Source organism: Anguilla anguilla, chromosome 3, assembly GCF_013347855.1.
Source record: "Anguilla anguilla isolate fAngAng1 chromosome 3, fAngAng1.pri, whole genome shotgun sequence".
NCBI lineage: Eukaryota > Metazoa > Chordata > Actinopteri > Anguilliformes > Anguillidae > Anguilla > Anguilla anguilla.
Window position 1 is genome coordinate 25,602,102 of NC_049203.1, and position 21,321 is coordinate 25,623,422.

At 41.6% G+C, this 21,321-nt stretch overlaps 1 protein-coding gene across 2 annotated transcripts in view; it reads right to left on the bottom strand.

Moving 5' to 3' along the window:
• The window catches only part of LOC118223506 (DDB1- and CUL4-associated factor 6-like), a 37,257-nt gene that overhangs the window by 12,372 nt on the left and 3,564 nt on the right, over nucleotides 1-21,321 (bottom strand). For both annotated transcript variants that reach the window (XM_035410144.1, XM_035410145.1), the window contains exons 2-10: nucleotides 15,246-15,307; nucleotides 12,686-12,778; nucleotides 10,965-11,150; nucleotides 10,372-10,485; nucleotides 8,959-9,094; nucleotides 8,149-8,360; nucleotides 3,228-3,321; nucleotides 2,297-2,410; nucleotides 1,320-1,643 (exon numbers count right to left, since the gene is read on the bottom strand). In XM_035410144.1, the coding sequence (XP_035266035.1) occupies nucleotides 1,320-1,643; nucleotides 2,297-2,410; nucleotides 3,228-3,321; nucleotides 8,149-8,360; nucleotides 8,959-9,094; nucleotides 10,372-10,485; nucleotides 10,965-11,150; nucleotides 12,686-12,778; nucleotides 15,246-15,307 (1,335 nt within the window). The remainder of the gene's footprint in view (nucleotides 1-1,319; nucleotides 1,644-2,296; nucleotides 2,411-3,227; nucleotides 3,322-8,148; nucleotides 8,361-8,958; nucleotides 9,095-10,371; nucleotides 10,486-10,964; nucleotides 11,151-12,685; nucleotides 12,779-15,245; nucleotides 15,308-21,321) is intronic.

Sequence of the window (21,321 nt, forward strand, 5' to 3'; positions counted from 1 at the left end):
CAGATGATCTAAAAAAAAAAAACTATGAAAAACCCTCAGCAGGTGGCACTATTGGCACATGTTTGAATGTCTGTTTTGTTATGAACTGGTGTAGCTGGCTGACAAGGTGGGAAAGTTCAAAGCATTAACTCCTTAACATGGGTAAATGTTTGTTGATAATTGCCCTGCCTGCTGAGCACAAATCTACATTATATGACAAAAGTATGTGGACACCCCTCAGTCTAGTGCTGTTTTTCATGGTTTGGGCTAGGCCCCTTAGTTCCAGTGAAGGGAAATCTTAATGCAATGACATTCTAGATGATTCTGTGATTCCAACTTACAGCATGACAATGCTCCTGGGCACACAGCAACCACACTTGCAATCCCAGACTTTTAACAAGTTTTTCATTTTTCTTAATTAGGAGTTTTTCATGTTTAGAGGGATTATTTACCCACTTAAGACAAATTATGTCAAAAATAGCCACAAACAATAAAAATATCATATTCATATTGTGCTTATTGTACTATATTGCAAACAGTTACATAAACAAACTCCTCAACATGTAGCTGAACATGAGTCTAATTTCCTGAAATGTATTAACCCAATGTAGGTAGGTTTGGCTTGTGGTCATTTGCTTTGTCTTTGAATTCTTCATTCTTTTCCAGATGGTTAGTTTTAGTGGCCAGGTGTCCACACATTGACCAATCACAAACCTATTGATTCACCAGAGCCTTTAATTTGATCATCCACCAATCCATCCATTATGTATACCCGCTTATCCTGGGCAGGGTCGCAGGGGGTGCTAGAGCCTATACCAGCATGCATTAGACAAGAGGCAGGAATACACCCTGGTCTGGCCGCCAATCTATTGTAGGGCACACACGCCATTCACTCACACACTCATAGCTATAGACAATTTAGAGTCTCCAATTAGCCTACCGGCATGTCTCTGGACTGCGGGAGGAAAACGGAGTACCTGGAGGAAACCCACACGGACACAGGGAGAACATGCAAACTCCTTTAATTTGATCAGTTAAATATAATTTACCTTTTTATGTGATTGTTTGCAATGTAGCACAATATGAACATGTGTGAATTTTATTATACATGGCACGCATAGATATTTCAGACATACTGTGGTTTAAGAGGGTAAATAGTCCCTCTAAATATAATAAGCACCTAATTTTAAAAAAAATTACTTGTTTGTTAAAATTCTGGGATTGTAATTAATGTGTTCCACTGGGGCTCTGTGATAGGCCCACAGACGTTAGGGGGCAGGCTGTGGGCGGTGCGCGAGACTGGCCCATGTGGAGCGCGTGACGGGCAGAAAATCTCTTACCGGGCTGCGTTTGGGGCGCGGGCGTGGCAGCTGATGCGTCCTGGCTTTTGATGTCGGAAGCTGGGGAGGAGGCGGCGGGGCTCTCCAGTGATGAGGTTGTGGAGGCGGAGCTCTCTGGAGAAGAGGACGTGGAGGGAGGCGTAGTGGTCGCAGTGGCATTTGAGCTAGGGGCGGAGCCAGAGGAGGAGGATGCGGAGGAGGGAGCTGATTTGGGGAGGTGCTCTGCAGGAGACTCCGCCTCCACTGGCCCTGGGGTGGGTGGAATGGGTTCCTGCGGGGCGGGCTCTGGGGCAGTGGCACCCCCTGCTGGTGGAACTGCAGCACCTGGGAAAGTAAATAATCCAGATTTCAGGATTTCACTAGTTTTATCTCTCACATAGAAGGGCTTGGAGAAGAGGGGAATGCCTTCACTGGAAAAGAACACAGTACAGCTTAACTGGCAGAGACTCACTAAGTTTTATCAACTGACTGTTGCTGTTCAGACTAACAGTACCATTTATGACCAAGGTCACATGTACTGGTGTAAACCTTTTAAAGTAAAGGGAGAAACACAAACCAAAATTAATAAAGTGCAGAACAGGCTAAAAACTTCTGCTGTAAAAAGGAGTACGATACCTTCTTTTTACTTTATACTGACGTGGTTTTCTAAAAAAGATGGCGATGTCAAAAGATAGCATACAGACAGGAATAATAGAGTAGGGGAACGCAGCTGTGATATCATCTTACTGGCAGTAAACAGAAACAAGCTCCACATATCACAATGTATTTTCATAACAACCAAGAGAACAATTCTGATGATGACCAAAGTATGCCCAGCATTATATCCACCAATCACTGCCCCTGTTGCTCTATTGATTGTTGCCAAGGTCACTTGTGGAGCTCTTCTCTGTTTTCCACACATAAAGCGAAAAAACATCTGTCTTTGTTACCACTGTGTGGACTCAGGAAGTGACATCAATAAACAGGAAGTGCATTACCCCTGGGACGTGTTTGACGGCCCCTGCTGCTCTGAGCTTCACTGGCCTCCTCGAACCAGCGGGACAACATGTCCGACATTCTCTGCATCAGGGACACATTGGGACCCTGTTCTCCTGGAGATAATGAAATGTGACAAATTTTAATGAATCTAAATTTAAATTTAAAAATGATTTCTGCACAAAAGAACCTCTACCAATGAAGTGCTGGTTATTGAGAATTTAAAAAATAAATAGGAGGAAAATACTTTCTATGACTGCCTTCAGAATTCAAACTGCAAACTCATAAAATCAAGACTAACCTTTCAGAGCAATACATATTTTCTTGATTACACATTTTTCATTCATACTTGGCAAGATAAACCAAAAAAAGTGTTCACAGCCTCCTCCACAGCATGTGACATTGCAGTGGTAAAGTTAATCATTTAGCTCTCACAAGAACCGTGAATAACTCTACTGCCTAATTTCCACTCGGACATACACAGCACTAACAGGATCCTTGTGCAAGCCTGTTTCAGGCACAGGGCTGTATGGTAGGGAAAATAATGACCCCTAAGAGTATTACCATTAAGCAAATGAGATTAGTCTTGCAGTCTGGCACAGACAGTAAGGTGTACCCAAGCCACCCAGCACATGCTGTCCCAAACAATTGGGTAAAACATCGGATGGGAGCTATAAACATTGTGGGGTGTGTGTGTGTGTGTGTGCGTGCGTCTGTATATGTATATGCGTCCGTGGGCATGTGTGCTGCCATGTGTGCATCTGTACAACATATGTATGTCAGTGTGTGTACATATGTGAGCATCCGTATTTAGGTCTTTGTGTAAATGTATCCATGTGCGTATGTGTATGTGCGTATAAATGTGTGTCTGCATATCCACGTGTCCGATACATGTCCATGTGTCCGATATGTGTGTGTGTGTGTGTGTCTTACCATCTCTCTCTCTCTCGCTCTCGGGCCGAGCTCGGGGTCCCGTGTCGGACCAGTCCCCTCGCAGTCTCAGCCGCTTAACAGGGGGCTGTCGCAGCTGAGGGACCAAAAATACGACATCCTGTAAATCACAGAATCACCGCGTCTCGCCTTACACACGTCACACTCAGACCAAACAACAACAGCCTGTCATCCACAACTCCTCCTCTGCTTCTCTCCTTGCGCATAACCACACCAAATAATGCCCCGTCAATCACAGCACCCCTCTTCCTTCTATACACATGCCACACCCAGGTCAAACAACAACATTATCGACCACACTTTTCCTTTTCTGCATATGCCACACCCACACCAAATAACACCGTGTCAATCACAGCACCTCTCAAGCTCCCCTTATGCATATTCCACACCCAGACCAATCAGCACCTCTCAATCTCCCTTTATGCATATTCCACACCCAGACCAATCAGCACCTCTCCTTCTCCCTTATGCTTTTTCCACACCCAATCACAAAAGTCATCTCAGAGCTTTTCTGCATCAGACTGCACCATCATGCCCTATACTCACCTGCTATTCACTTGCAAATGGCTTTCATAACTTAAAACCTTTCTCATCTGAATGAATTCCTCACGGGCATCTAACTTCATATCATACGTGGATGGGGACTAAAATTCATAACACTCAGTAATCAAAATCTGAAATGGATGGAATTAATTTTGTGGAAGAATCTGATGGTTGAGGTTACAGCTCCCGTGCTTCATGCCATATTATTTCATTTTGAGGCCCTACAGGGCTGTGAAACAGAACATGCTCCTGATTGGGTGTGGAGTGGTTTCCGACAGCCAGGAGAAACAAGGCCAATTACCGGACTGTGAATCGGTCCTCACTCCCCACCTGTGCATTGGCCAGGGATGGGTATCGTTTAGAATTTGCTGATACTGACGCTAAAACAATACTTTAAATATGATACTGGTGCCTCAATTGTGCCCAAACCAATACCTTTGGTAAGTTAAAGAGCAAACGATGATGTTAAACAATGTCTTTTTTGTTGCAAAGGCAAAGAAACTGAACAATGTAAATGATTTACTTGATTGTTTAAATTATACTTTGCACATATAATTTATACTGCTTCGTTTTTGGCATTTTGACAGAGTTTAACATTAGCTAGCTTGCTAACGGTACCTGCTCTCACTGAGTCAACAGAGCGAGTGTATCATTAGCTAGTGAACGTGTGTGTGCCACTGAACTCAGCGTTGCGATTCGGTCCGTGGTCATGGGAACTGGTGCCATAGTGGTACCGAGTTCCAGTGCCAAACCCTAGTGTTGCCTGATCTGAAGTATGCTGCCAGACCTCAATTAATCTTGTTACTTGTTAGTTGTAAGTTAACGAGACAAAGCCCTCCACAGCCTCAGGACACTGAGTTGCCAGAAACGGCTCCAGTCAGGGACAGAGAAAACATAGGAGACTAACAATCACCACAGTCTCGGTCTGTGTTCTCGGTGAACACAGAACCGCCAACCAGTGGGGCTGCCAACATTCCTATATTAGTCAGGACATCTTGTAATTCAGCCAGAATGTTTGGCCCTGTAGAGTATACCCATTTCCTTTATCCCGTATATAGAGCTTTGATGAACAACTTTCAGGTTGCTGTACTATTAACATTAGCTGAAAAAATGAATATGCTAAATACCCAGGCTTTTAATAGAAATTTAGAAGTTTCACATATCAACATCGGGTGGTGTAAAGAATGGCTTCCTAAATGCGCTAAATATACAGACATGAAACTGTGCTAATACGTATGCAACAGCATATGCTACTTATAGCATGAAGAGAATGCATTACCGAGAATAGAAATTACTTCATGAGCGTGATCACAAATGCATTGATAATAAGAATAATAATGGATTTATACTTCACTTTTCATATGATGATCCTAAATTGCTTTACTGTGAAGGAGTTACACTCTCCTCAACCATGAACAATGTGGAGCACCCACCCACGTTGATGCACAGCAGCCATTTTATACTAGGGCAATGAGCTCACATCAGCCTAGGTGTACAGGGAGGGAAATACTGAACTAATTAAAGTGTGTGTTTACTTATACAGGGGGCATAGCGGATGTGAGCGGTGAAGTGGGGGAGTGCTTAAGGGGCCAGGGGGGTTTGGTTGGGTGAGTGGGTGGGGGGGGGGCTTGCTAAAAGCGTGTCCCCTGGCTCACATGGTGCTCCCTGTCCTGTGCTATTCCTGTCCACAGAGCAGCATGTGCCCACGGCTGTTTTTGGAAAGGAATCTTGAGTCGGGCCAATCCAGACTCGGCTGAAGTCAGAGGGGCAGAGGGTTCCGGTGCATTTCGCTCACGCGACACGGAGGCCCTCTGCCCGGTGGGGGTGGGGGTGGGGGGGGGGGGGCTGCAGCTGCCACTGAGAGGGAGCTCAGCCCCCAGGGAGACTGAGGAGGGACTGCACGTGCCCCTGCAGGAGTTGCGTTCGGATGTTCCGTTTCTGACGCCTGCCAGAAAGGGAACCTCCATCGAAAAATAGCAAAAACTTCTGAATCTCTTCAGAAGATTGGGCAGTGTATACGACCTTAAAGGGGCAATTCACCCAGAAATGAAGTATGTTTCCATGCAGATTACTATCTACTCATCCAGAAAGTTTTGTTGAGATTTGAATTTTGAAGAGTTTTCTAGATTTGATGAGTTTCCTCGATGCAGTTAACCTTGATACTACGGACCACTGTTGATCCATATTTTTGTGGTGCTCAATAGGCCGAAAATTTACATTTGAAAAAATTAACAGCCATGTCCCTTCCCAAATATATTGCCATGGTTACTCACAAACATCCACACAGCTTTATTTGTGCAGTTTCATCGAGAACTACTACTTCTACCAAAGTATGCCAACTGTGTACATCTGAGCAAAGGCTCGTGCAGGCATCTTGAATGGTGATGATGTGTCGTTGGAGGAATGCGACCGTTTGTTGTAGTTTCAGTATAGCAACTTACTTTATTAAAGCAAATAACAGCTTTGAAAATCATGGTTGAGGTATTAAATGGGTGTTTTGTTCTACAACATAAATTACACCCATTAATATCTAAAATGCTCAACTTTCCTTTACCATTCATTAACGACACCATGTCCTATCCTTACCTTACTATCACTGGATAGTCAGGTAATCCCGAAGTAGTTATCTATTTGCCCTGTGATTGGTGGAGCTCCTCTGACTGTTGCGGTTTTATTATTCCTGCTGATAGACAGCAAATAAGACAGGATGTACAACTCTCTCTGTCCTTCCTGTAGGGCCACACGAGGTGAACCCAATCACTTACCCCACCCTAGAGGCATTCAGTGTGTTAAACACGACCTCGCACCAAAAAGCTCTCACAAGGAAAGCAGGGAAGAAAACAACGGCGGCCACAAAAACATCCACAGTGCTACTCAAGGACGTTCTGCTTTCTCGGAGAAGAAAAGCGAGACATAACCCTCAGAGCGCCAGAAGTGGCCGCCGCTGTTTAGGCTACATCCTGAACAGCCATGAGCATTAAGAGGATAATCCGCATCGCTGCCACTTAGTACACATAGTACTGGCAACCCTGAACAGGCCAAGAGGCAGAAAGAGAGAGAAAGTGCTCACAAACAACAACCCTTAAGAAAAGGGAATATACTGACACTGTAAATTAAAAAAATACATACAATGATAATATAGACAATGGAAAAAATTATATGCATAAGTGATTTTTTTTTTTAATTCAATATTTGACAGTGCCAATTGTATATTTGCTCATAAATTGTGAATTTCTCCAATTTCTTGATAGTACTTTTTATTTAAAGATATTTTCAGTACATTCTTGTTAAAGACCTGATTCACTAAAGGGTGTAGCATGAGCAAAGGGTGCTTGAATAATTGGTCAACAGTGGTCTGTGTGCATTTAAACCTTTTGCTCATGCTAAAACCAAGATTTAATGTGTACGTTACACAGTTGTACTGTATCTTAATACATTTATAGCTTCAAACTGCAGCTTAAAGCACATTAGTTCCCTTAAACTTTTCCAGGTTTGAGGCAGATTCCAGCCCTCTCTCCAGTACATAGCTCTCCAGCCCTGACGGGCTGTCCCCAGGGTTGCCATGGTGATAATCACAGGAGAGCTTTCTCCAAACCATTTCAGAAAGCATTATAACTTTCTCGCATCACACTATTGAACTGTAATTCTGTCAAGAAAACGGGAAAGAATGGAAACAATCTTGTATTTCAGAGTATAAGCAATGAATAACTGATGAGCTCTTGCAGGACTTTCAGTAACCGTGCTGGAATTGCAAAAGAAACCTGCCACCACAAACTACTTTCACATTTAAAGGTACTTTCGCCCAATAAATTGTGAACCCGAAAGACAACCATTTCAAAACAAAATGTGTTTGGAAGCATACAGCAACCAGACAGAATCGCATGAGATAATTGGATTGTGAGAAGAGCACACAGTTTAAAAATCACACAGTCACACAATCTCACATCAGACACTAGCATAAGTGATCCCCGCTGGAGTCATTTTTTATGCCACACAACATCATCTCATAGTTACTAACCTGTATCTAACCTGTTTATCTTTAAATATATCTTAGTGCCAAAGCAAATGGTAAAAATGCCAAGACAAACCCACTATCATGCACTATATTTTCTATGGAACAAGGCTTGCAGCTTTGTGGTTACAGGTATAAGCCCCAGACAGGACACTGCCCATTGTACCCTAGACCCTGGTACTTATGCTGAACTGCAAGCTGCATAAATGGTCTGCATGTAAAAACAGGAAGCTGTGTAAGTTCCTCTGAAAAAAAAAAAAAAAAAACACCTGCTAAATTCCTAAATGTAATATAATGAAAGCTACACACTGCGCAGAAAGACTTCATCTCATGGACATTTTGCCCCACCTCTTCTCTCCTCTCCTCGGATGGTCCCTTCAGCTCGCGGGCCTGGTCGTCCTTGGGGTCAAACAGGTAGATGTAGTCGGAGGAGTAGCTGACCAGGATCTCCCGGCCGTCGCCGCTGTAGCACAGCGAGGTCACGCGGCAGGACTTGCTGGACAGGTGCGTCGGCACGAAGCGAGCACACATGCCCATCATCCCGCGCCCCGTGTAGTTCCCTAGGCAGCCAGGGGAGGTGGGGTTTAGGAGGGGATCGTTAGGGAGACCCTTACGGCAAGGGACACCATGTGCAGACAATTGAGTAAACACCCAGAGAATGATGCATCTAATGCCCTGCTTCATGAGATAGCATTCCTAAAATTCAGACAAATTACTCTTGATGACACATTTGGGACTGGGAAGTCTATACTTATCTCACTGAAATTTATGCTTGCACCGACATAATCAATAGTGTGTGTGTGTGTGTGTGTGTGTGTGTGTGCAAACTGAGCAATTTGGAGTGTAAATAAGTATCTTTTAAACCTTTATAGAGTGCATACAGCCATTTTGATAGTTCCCTTGCCTCAAGCTCATTGCAAGGTCTATTATGTCTGTGAGATGTTGGTGAAATGCTTGATGGGAACTGTATTACAATAAACATAATTCATTATGACAATGAAAATAATCATAAAAGCTACCAAAAGCTACAATGAAAGCCACAGAAGACAGAAACGTCTTACATACCATAAAAACGGTCTTAAATCCAAGCCTAAAGCTAAAATAATAGAGAAGTTAAAACAAAATAAAAGCATATTGGACAGATCCTTAAAAGCTCACCAGTCGCTCTGGTTCCCAGCATTCTTCGGTCATAGATTCTCACTGAGCTGTCTGAGCACCCGACAGCCAGGTAATAGGGTACCAGGGGGCAGATCGATATCGAGGTAGCGGCCCGCCGGCAGTTGATGAGAATGTCCTTTTTAAGAAATAAAAAAACAGAAAGGTTCACTGAACCTGAGAGGGTGATGGAGGTGATAGTGTATTGTCAAAAATGCATTGCTGTGGACTACATTTCTCAAATTTTTGATATTATATATATTATATTTTGCCCACATGTCCACATAAGTGTGTCCACATATCTACCATATTGCAGTGTATCCTATTTCTGTGAATGTAGCAGAAGGCATGCACATGGCCAACTGTAAGAAAAAATGCTGAAACTTTTGAAAATTTTGGCAGGGATTTTAAAAAAAAAAAACCATGAACAAGCCGTAGAGCCGTGTTTGATTCAACACCTCAAATGAAAACAGCGATAAGGAAGAGCAGAAGACAGGGAATGTGGAAAACAATCAAACGCAATCAATGATGCATGAAAATCGGCAGTCCTCCGAGGCAGAGAGAGAAAGCAGCTGAAAGCCCTAGGAAAATACTGACTGTTCTGCACCGTGGTCCAATTCTGTCAGAGCCCTTTACGGTAATGGAATATGCCACAATGTCTAGTAGACTTTACAGAAATTTTTTTTTTTTTTTACAGAAAAAGTTTCAGTATCAACATTATTTCCTTCTCCAAAAATCTTGAACATGCTGTTTTAAACCAGTTATGTCTTTTTTATTTTATACAGCCCTCTATACTCATCTTCATCAAGGGTGCCAATCATTTCGGAAGGAGCAGTATTTCGCAACAGTCCATTCTTTTAAAATATAGGCCTACTGCAATACCTGAAAGAGGCAATGAATTGTATATTTCCCCTTTAAATTGCAAAGTGTTGCAATACCTTTATAATATTTTTTCAGTATATTTTCTTTGATATTCCATTTCAGTAGGGGAAAGGATGCTGCACTTGTTCATAAGGGATAACTGTGTAGTATAGAGGTCAGGGACCTTCATTGCTACTCAGTGGCTATTATTCAGAGTCTGCTAAATGCCTATGCAAATGTAACTACATCTAGAGAGGAGCCCTAGGACATCCTCTGGACAGTCATAGCCTAGCTGGCAAACATGTCACAAACACAAAGGCCTACGTGGTGTTTCCTCTGACACAGCAAACTCCTTCGGCCTCCAAGGTCCTCGCAGCCTCTGCTTGGTCACATGGGACAGGGAGAGAAGGCCATGGAGGCTGCCCGACTTAACAGGAAGGACACATTTCGGCTCATCCAATCACAGGCTCGTTCCTACTACCTGCTGGCGCTGGCTGCTTCTGCCTTCCAACCCATGCGCATGCAAGTAGGAAATCTGGAGTGAGGCCCACTTACATCTTTGCAGTTTTCTTTTGTGCAGCTAGTTTTCGTTCGGACGTCGAACCACCGGACTGTGCCGTCTTCCCCGCACGACAGGAAGGTGTACGGGTCATTCGGCACCGTCATGATCTACCAATAGGACAAAGGAGATTGGTTTAAATTAACTGGGTACAACTAATGAGTCTGTGCTCAAGCCGATGGGTCAACACCAACTGATGGCTATATGCTAAACCTGTATTCTGTTCATAAACTTAAGAAAAAAACTGGAAGAATGTTTTCAACAACCTTAATCAATCGAGATAAACAGAACTGAGACTGAGGACACCTGATCTAAAACTGCTGCCCTTGTCACATCATCAACATTCAACTAATGGCTGTGTGGCTGTCGCTGGTGTTTGCACTGGTGGCAATGTCTGTGGCTCACATGAATTTACCTTTTGAACCACATTTGTACAGCAGTAAATTAGAAACTGTTGACAGGGCGGTCAGAATAAACAACTAAATTCAAATAATATTTTTTGGTGGGGGCTAATCTATTTGGGCGGGCCCCCCAAATAAAGTCAATGCATGAGAAACACTGCTGTGGGTCCACCATGATGTCAGCGCACCTCGTAGGCAGTGCCGTAGTGACAGGTGAACTGACACTGTTTGTTCAGCTCAGAGCTCCTCTCCGTGTTGGTGTAGTAGATGACGCCATCTCCTGAGCAGGACACTATTTGCTCATCATTGGTGCATGGCATAAACTTCGCACTGAAGATGTTCGCCCGGTGTCCCGACCGAATGGTTGCTTTCACCTGACGAGGGAAGTGGGGATGAGAGAGGATGAGAGAGATACCCTTGTGGAAGCTTCCAGAAGATCTCAGCAAAACCAATGATTCAGCTTTTGAAACCTCAGCTATGAAAAATCATGATGTAGATACATTTTTAAGGCTACTTATGACTACAAAAGTCTAATGGGCCTAGGGGACAATGGTAACTTGGAATGGAAAATGAGATGGATTGCCACTAGTTAAAGTTATTCTCATAAGAAATAATACATTTTGTTTTTATTTTGTACTTTTCGATGAGGAATTTTGAATTTGCACTGAATTTTGAATGTGTAACCATTACATAATTATGGAAGTACTTCACTCTTCCTGCACATTCTTTCAAGGCAATGGGCCTCATTCACAATGCGTAAAATCAGATTTGATCATATATTGTGCATAAAATTTCCACGAACATTTTGGCATTCATCATTTTTTTCTTATCTGAATTTGTACTTTGGTATGATCAAAATCTATGTGTTTATAAACACATATACGCAGAATATATTTATATTTAGCTTGATTTATTATCTATGCAAAGTCAAGACATAGATACAGACAAAACGTTTACAATTATGGCATAAATAGACTATCGATTTTAACTGCATGAACTGCCCCATTTGAATAAACTCAAATCTTTCCCTAGTTTTTATTTTGTTTTCAATTTAGATATAAATTTCTGTTTAGTTTTAGCTAGTTTTGAGCTGATTTGCCAGTTTTTGTTTAGCTTTTGCTTCGTTAAAAAATATTTTCATACTTATTTCAGTTTAGTATGTTTTTATAAACCTGTTTTTGTCTTAGTATAGTTTGCAATAATAATGTTGTTGGGAACATGCTAAATTAATTTTGTTTATTGATAAAAAGTGACTGATGATGGTTGATGACAATAGGCTATATAAAGACACAAGTGAGAAGTCAAACCCAACACTTAGCAATGGCATATCTGTGGCTTTTGTATTACTTGGCTAACCATGCTTTGGGGAGAGAGCGCATCCTAAGGAACCATGCAGATATGTTTGCGGAAAGCGATAAATGGCTTATATTTGCACATGACCCTGAAGTTGGCCTGCCTTTTATGGGATTGCTAAGGTGTTTCAGTCACATGCATAGAATTTACGAACAATCGGCATTCATCATCTCATACACCCGGGATAAGCACAAAAACGAAGGTGTTTCAAGAATTCCATGTTGGTTTTTTGTACGGACCATTTTTAAAAACAAAAGTAAGAATAATTTAAGGAAAGTTTGTGAATGAGGCTCAATGTGTCTTGCTGTATTAATGATTAACCTCTCCAGCTAATTTTATTTATTTATTTAACCTTTATTTACCCAGGGTAGGTTCGCTGAGCACAAATGCTCTTTTGCAGCAACACCCTGCTTCACACTCATACACATTCACACCTGGGAGCTATTTGCATGCATTAGCTGGAGAGGTTAATCACTAATACAGCAAGACACATTACATTAGACTCGCCACATGCCGGTTACAGTGAATTTGTGAGGGTGGAGAGCAGTAGTCTTACCTTTCTGTTGTAAGGGTTTGAGATGACTAAATTTGTATCATCAGATCCAGAAAGGATGTACTCTCCAGTATCATTCCAACATATTGTGTTTACCTAGAAAGGAAAATAAAAAACATATGTACTTCAGTTATTATCTGTGATTATACAGTACATATTTATGCTGCTTGTGTGAGTGTGTGTGTGCGAGGGCTTACATGCAGTGTGTGTGTGCATGCGCTTTGTGTGTATACATGTGTGCATAGCTTACATGTTTGTGCTTGCAAAGTAGGTGTGTGTGTGTGTGTGCGCGTGTGTGTGTTTTGAGTTGTGTGTAGCAGAATGCAATGCCTGACATGCTTGCTTAAATAGGTCTTTTTAAACAGTGTGAAAGTGGCTGAAATTACAACTGAGCGAGTTCAATTTCAAACAGACACCGTGGGCCTAAAACAAACAGACACAGAAGCAGCAACAAGTAAGTCTCGCTGTCACTGCACTTCATCAACGTCAGGGGCGGTGGAAGCGAAGGGAGACCAGCCCCCTTTAGAGCAGCTCTCCCCAGTGTCACGCTCAATCTGCCCTGACGCGCTGCAGCATCTCCACAGCGTTTAGGGCTGCCATGTTGGGCATGTCCGTTAACCGCTGGGGGTTAACAACCAATGCCACGAGACGCTCCCGCGTCCGTTTAATCGCGTTCGCCGGAGGTGAGGGGCGACGGGGGTGAAAAGGCCAACCTGGCCCCACAGATGGCATTTGCGCCTGGAATTCAGGGGGTCGCGCACGCACGGGTCTCCTGAGTAAGGGGATAGCTGGCTGACAAAAAATGAAATAAGGGTGTTTACAAGTTCAGAACCGAAGAAAAGAGGGATGAGGGATGAACTGATTTACAATCGTATCGTGATTTACTAAGGATTCTCTATGGTTGTCCACATGATTGAAAAGAACATAGTATACATGTATCCAACACCATGGCCAGGTGCAGGGAAAAAGAATGAGATAATGAAGAAGTAAAGGATACCCACATACCAGCGAATGCTCCCTTGTGGTTTATTTAATGTGTAACGTTTCAACCCAAGAGGTCTTTGTCAGGCATACAATCACATGAAAGAAGTGGGGGGGGGGGGTACATATAAAAACACAGGTACGGAGAAACACACGTATGCGTGCATTAACACCGTAAGCACAACAAACTTCAGTATTCAGGCACTAATAAAGGTCTTCGTACACAGAAAAAATTAATTTCACCAAAAACATACAAATGGTGTATTGGTATGTAGGTACAATGCAACTGAGTAGACATAATGTAAAATGCATAAAAATTGTCTGACAAATGAAGGAAAAAACAGATGATCACCAGTGTGAACATAAGGGGGAGACAAAAACTAAATAAACCAGGGAGATTCAAAGGATCGCGATTTATTTATTTTTCAAGAATGTTACACTGGGAGAAAGCATTAAAAAATCATGATTGGGAGCTAAAAAGCAGCGTGAGGGCGTTATTTGTTTTTTGGATGCCATAATGACGTGCTATCAGAAATGTTTGAATGTTAGAAACCTGAGCTCAGAAATGAGGGCTTCCTACTATGAATTCTGAATTGGACAGCCACTCTGTTGGGGCTTTTGTAGTCGGCAGCTCGTACGTTTTTAAGTTTTCCATAAGTCTTGAATGCAGAGTAAGTTCCATATAGAGGGTTTTTTAGGCTGTTTCTAGGTTTGTTTGCTAAAGTCCGTACCCGAGTTTGGATTGCTACATTGTATCATTTTCAGACTTCGAGATTTGAACAGCCGCATCTTGCTGGCGCGCTGCTATAAACACATTGCTAAGAAGGCGGCATACTTTGTTATCGCCTTCACTAAGAATCATGTTTGGACCAACATGGAACTGTGATCTCTCCAACAACAAACTGCACCAGGGTTCACTTGGAAGAGGACTGAGACCACGATTTTTAAAAAAAAATCAAACCAAGGTTTACTTGTTTGGCGCACGCCTGAGTGCAGGTGGAGGTTTCGCACCCGTCAAAACGAACCAAACAAAAAAGTTTGATTGGTCGGCACCAACGAGGAAGGTGTGAAAGTAACCTTAATAAATCATCAATCTACAATACCTACAATAATACAAATGCACCATCAATTTATCACACATCCACTTAGCATGTAACACTTAATGTTCAAATGTTCTCAACTGTCAAATACCATTATTTGGATAAAAATGTGACAGCCCTACTATATAGAGGAAGTAATAGTGACACACACGCCACACACAAACACGGGCACATTCCCAGGCCCTATGACATAGACCCACACATAACACACAGACGTGCAACGAAGAAGATGTGTTAGGTTCACGAAAGGTGTAGCTACGAAATGTACAATAAACTGCCAGTTACAAACTGCAGCAGTAATAATAGATGACCCTAGGAATTCTGCTCCCAGCAGTCCATGAAAATAAGTAGCCCAGTAACCCAGTAAAGAGTTAACCAAGCAAACTACAGTATGTGACAGACTCTCTCAGGCATGTTTAGCTGGTACCATGCTGGATTAGTATAGGTTCAATACAATGAAACCACATCTTTCAAATACTCACACAGCCATCATGCACATTGAGTGTAGCTTCAAGTTTGAGTCTTTGAACAAATTCTCTTCTTCCTGAAATAAAACAGATGAGAAACAATTATTAAAGTACAAATCAATGGGTGACATACTGGCTACAAGTAGGCCGTATGCTTCCAAAACCATGGGGCCTACAACTAGGCTGTAAGCTTTGAAAACCACAGGGCCTACAACTAGGCTGTAAGCTTTGAAAACCATGGGGCCAGCAACTGGACCATATGCTTCTGACCTTTGATAAAAGCCCTGGTTAGAGCAGAGGAAATTACAGCTTAACAGCAAGAGCCAGAAAAAAACACACACATAAGGTAAAATAAAAAGATCCATTGTTGGTTACCCTTGCATGTGAGAACAAGCTGCATTGTATGACAGGTAATGATAACTCCAGTGTGTGAACTAAAGATGGATTCCACAATTGCATGGGCGAGGTGTTTCAAACAGAACAGGGTTGTTACACAGGATTGCCTACAAAGAATGACTTAGGCTATTTCCTGAGTAACTTACATGTGTCTGTTGCAACAGGTGAGAGGAAGGGAAAGGAGGAATATTAGAACACAGCTTCATATGAAGTTAAAATGGTGTGACACGTGGATATCCATGCAGACATTTCTGCCATGTAGGCAGAACGATCCATCTATGGCTAAGAGTAAGTTTCCTAGAGGGGAGGGGATACCAGGTTCAAAATGTCTTGGACCTTGCAAAAAAGCTCAGTTCTGGTTACCATAACACCCAGTCCCAACTGAAATTCCAATTCAGAACTTCCACTTCAAGCAGGTGCTATGCTTAAATGAGACCAAAATAGCTTGTTAGCCACATACAAAAGTGGTGGATTTGATGTCCAAGGATGTGTTTATGTTGAAAAGAACGCAGGGTTTTTCCTGGCTCAAAACAAGGGCTTAGGTGGGGACTTTGTGTGACAGTGACTGCAGTCGGTCCAGCTTGACTGCCACTATCAGCTTGACATGTTGTCTCCCTATATTTAGCTACATTTAGAATGTAAAGTTCTGGTCTTCAAGCAGCCACCACAATGCATTGAGAAAAAAATGAAAAAATGAAAGGCATGACAAAAAATATATATTTTTAAACTATTTCAATATTTATTGAAGGGTTACATATTGTAGGCCTAAGTGCCAGAATTGGGGTAAAATGTAGCTTATACTGAAGAATTTACACATTGTAAAGGGGCCATTTTACAGGGATAGTGGTATTTGGAATTGTAATGTCTTGAAATGCGTTTCTCCTATAGGAGGCTTAAAAAAAACATTTAAAAAACAGGCAGCCCGTCTCAGACAGTGGTTCTCAAAGCTCTCGGTCCTGGGGGACCCCTGTGTATGCTGGTTTTCATTCCAACCTCAAAACAGGAAAAGTAGTAGTAAAAACCTTGAGAAAATCATATCTGTTGTGAACTATGGTGGAATATGTGTCCTTTGTTGAGGTCAATGGAATCCTGAACCCCAGCAAGTATAAAGATATTTTGGTCAAAAAGCCTGGTATCCCTCTGCTCCCTGCCCTCAGGAAGCTCAAAATTGGCTACACATGTATCTTTCTGCAATACAGTGATCCAAAGAATACCTCAAAATCAACCATGAAATGATTAACTGATCACAAAATATCTGTTCTGCAATGGCCATATCAGTCTCTAGGATTACTGGCTAAGTAAGGTGCAGTTCAGGCCAAAGATTCACAATGTGATGAAATTGTTTTAGAATGTTCCAGAGAGGAGTTGCAGCAGTCTACCTATCTCAGAAAGTGTGATGGCAACACCTATCTCTGTTATTATTATTATTATTATTGTTATTATTATTATATAAACTTTAAGGGCAGAAGCCAGAGCTCAGCAGAATACCAGCACCAGTTTCATTTTGAACAAAACTACAGAACATTCTGCCCCCAAACTCTGGATGCAAGAAATGGAATATGACAAAGTGAGAACAACATGCAGTACTAACGCAGTGAAGTTCAATAACTCTGGACAGCTCTGTGCTCAGCCACCCAGCAGTCTGTAACATCACAGTGGATACCCAGAGTACCCTGCGATCGGCTGACAGCGATACTGACTGACTGTATGGGGTCGGGGGCTGAGGTCCCAACTGAAACTGAACTCTGAAAAGACAGTGATGGTGGGGCACACAGGCAGATGTCTGCTGTCCAGCTTAGGTCAAGAGTTTCCAGAACTTCTGAGCTGCATCCCCTTCCTGATTACCCACAGAAAATACTCTGCTACAAAGGAGAAAACCCATGCCTGACCATGGAAACATATTGCACATACACACGCGTTTCCTTGGCCTTCCACTGTATCCTGTGTGTAAGAACAAGCCTCATCAATACCACAGAAAAAGCTCATGAAAACTGCTCCAGTGATCATACCTATGATTTTATTGTGGCTTATTTATTTTTAATTTTTTTGAAGCAAGTGACTAGATAGATCAGTTAGTTATCCTTTAACTTTCATTGGCACATAATCAACAAACATTAAAGCCTAGCCTTGTGTAGTTTGTAGAAATACAGACATGTACATTTAATGCAGTTTGTAGTAAACCTGTACATTTAAGACTTATGATACGTATATGTATGCATAGCCTACATGTCATGGACTTCTAACACTCTGACATACTGTATGGAAATCCATTAAAGAGTGTGCTAGTGCAAGCAAATTAAGGCAATGCCCCATACTAATTTTTTTACTCCTCTCTGACCTGATGTTTCCAACTGCTTTATGAGTTAAATCAATTTAAATAATAAAATAATTTGCTTGTTTGTTTGTAATAAATTAATTAAAGTGAAAATGAGCAGCAAGCATGTAGCCTAGTCCAACCATTCAGACTAAACAAAGTGTTGAATGCTGTTGTGAAAACATGACATTCCTACCACAGGACAGGCCTTCTGTTAGGCACATGTTTAACCTTTGTTGGGCTGACAAATCCTGAGTGCTGGGCCCCACGCTGGCCCTGCTCTAAATTTAGACTCCCCAGCACACAATCTCCCCGGTCTGATTACAGACATCTTTGTGTGTTTTCCGTCAATTAAGTCTGACAGCTGTAATACTACGCAGCACTGACAGGCTAGATAGTTTGTGTAATGTCAGATTGGCAAGAGAGCATAGCTCTGGGCCCACAGTCATAAAGCATCTCAGATTAGGAGTGCTGATCCAGGAACAGGCATTCCCTGTCCATATACTAACCTTATCCATTCTCAGCTAAAAGGTAAAACTGCTCCTAAATCAGGGTTTGTATTCATAGTCTCAAAATAGGAACGTCGATCTAGAATCAGATTGCCCCTGTCATTGCATTGCATTACAATCACTTTGCAGGTACTCTTATCCAAAGCGACATACAGTAGTGGAGAACATCAGTATCAATAAGAAGACACAGAGGACAATTCTTTGTTTTTATCTCAGCTTTAACAATTCATTATGCCCAAAAACAAAACCTGTGAAACTGAAATACGCATTACATTTAGGCTAATACACATTTAATATAAAGCCTAACATATACTGTCAACCTAGCTAAAATATTTATTACACAGATAAGAGTTGGACTGGATATAATCAAAACCTGACTGCAACATGTAGGCTAGCCTGAAGGTCAAGGTTGAGGAACAGGACAACAGATATTTCATAAGGACTTGTGTGCAAATGTGTGGGCTTCCTCTCAGTCACATCCAGGCAGTGACACCATCACTCCCATACCTTTTTTTCACAACAGGTCATAAAACTGCAAATAAATAAATGCAGTCCATTTACCATTTACCATAAAACAACTAGCCAGATTTTGACATAATGTACACAGCTGTCATAAAAGACTAACCGGTGTTTATATTTCGATTCAATATCTTTGTGGTTGAGTTCATTTGGTATGCCAGTATGATTGCCTTCATAACCTTGCATAAATGGTTATATATTATATATATATATATATTAGGTTATAGCCTAAATGTAATTAAAACGTCATCAATTGAAATTACCGTAAAAGAGAATGACAGAAACAAAATCAAACCCAATTTCCTGAATGTGTCACTGGTGCATAATCACTGCAACTCTACTAACTATAGGCCAAAGTACAGTTCATTTTGGTTACCATTACATTACATTAAATCACTTAGCAGACACTCTTCTGCAAAGAGGCTGTTAAAAAAGTAGAGACCATCTGTGTTTGTCTCAGGAGTACAAAACTGCAATACCACTAAGAAGGCACAAAAGTACAGTGGCCAAAGCATCCAAAGCTTGGCATCTAACCACAAACAACATCTCTGCACGACGACAAGAAAAAAACACCTGTATTTTGGTCATAAGTTAACACTTCCGTTGTTATTTTTCTGAAATGCAGCACATTTCTGTAATGTTGTTATGTTTTCGATTTGCAGTTGCTTCGTAATTTGCAGTTGCATTCCAATTTTTTTCTTGTCGTTGTGAGGTTTATTTTACTTTCCCATGATTTTGTATTTTCTTCTTTTTTGTCATTGTGTTTTCATATTTTTATTTGTGTTTTGTCACGTGTTTTCCGATTTGCATTGTGTTGTGATAATGTTGCATTGCTTTGCATTAATTGCTTTTGATTAGGCCCATATTTACTCACAAAGTGTAAAGTTGGCCAGACAAACTAACAGTTAGCACTGCAAATGAAAATAAATAGCACAGTGATCTACAAATGAAAGGTATGAAACATACAATAATATTGTATGCACCTCAGAACCAAAGTGGTTATAAATATCATCACTGTGTTTCATTTAAAACTATCACTGCCCATGGAAGCAGTTCATCACAATGCTTCCAAAAAACTGCAATACTGGTGTCGGGGCGGTACCGTTTGCATATGAACACAAACACCCACTGCTGTGCAGAACATACTGAGGTTCCAGATATCCACACCTGGAATAATGTCTTTCTGCAGCAGCAATACATCCATCAAACATCTAAAAGAGAAAGGGCAAATTTTTTTGATTATCAGTCTAATATTTAGGCTATATGTAGGCTAATATGTAGACTCAAAACTTTGAATGACAGTCCTGGTACATAACACTGGGAACAGGACCCCACTTAGCACTCTTGAGAAATTCAAATCATTGCTATGCTAAGATAGTCCATTAGCCTACTGAGATAACAGTACAACCGCAGTATCTGTGCAGACCATAGATGGTGCAGACAAACTATTTTAAACCACACTCTGAAATAAATGCAAGGCTTAAAGAGTTAATATAAAAAATCTAATTTTAGCCGTGCCTAACAACACGCCCTAGCCTGGCCAATATTCATGACATAGGCTATCACGGGTCCTTCTACCATATCGCTTTAATATCTATCCCGTTTCCTCGAATGTGAATTGTAGCTATGATACTTCCGTGTCTGACTTTCCTGCAATGAGCCCTTTATTTAAAAACGGATTTAACATTGCAAACCCGAGTGATCTGTCAAAAACTGAGGACGTGGGTTGCAAAACCGAGTGTATGGACTAGAGAAACGAGCGCAAGGATTGCAAAATTGAACATACGGACTGGAGAACCAAGCGCACGGTTTGCAAAACTGTGCATATGGATAGGGAAACTGGGAATATGGATTTCTATGTTGGAAAAAAAAAATCTCCTAGGGTCCCTTGAGGGGCTCCGTACAATGATAAAATATCAGGTTCCATTTTATTTCTGGATGAATGGCTAGTCATTAAGCGTTACAGCCTACATAAAAAGAACAGCATATTGAAAGAGCATAATGGAAGTTCACCAGAGCCTGTTTGTTCAAATCCTTGAGAAACCAAGAAGTATAGGTGTTAGTTCTGAACATATTCCAACATGGCAACAGAACATCACAAAATGACAACAACTGTGACACCAGGGTAGGCTAGGCTATGTGCTGTCAGTCCAGACACAACGTTGTGGTGCAGTGTACAGAGACATTTTGTGGGGGTAGTGGATTAAACTATATTCTGGCCATGCATCACACAGGTTTGTAAACAAAACAGGCTATATAGCGGATTACATAGGCAAGGCAATAATCGAGGGTTCAGACAAATTCTATTCAAATAAAATATGGTGACAATAACTGGATTCACAACTGAGCAAAG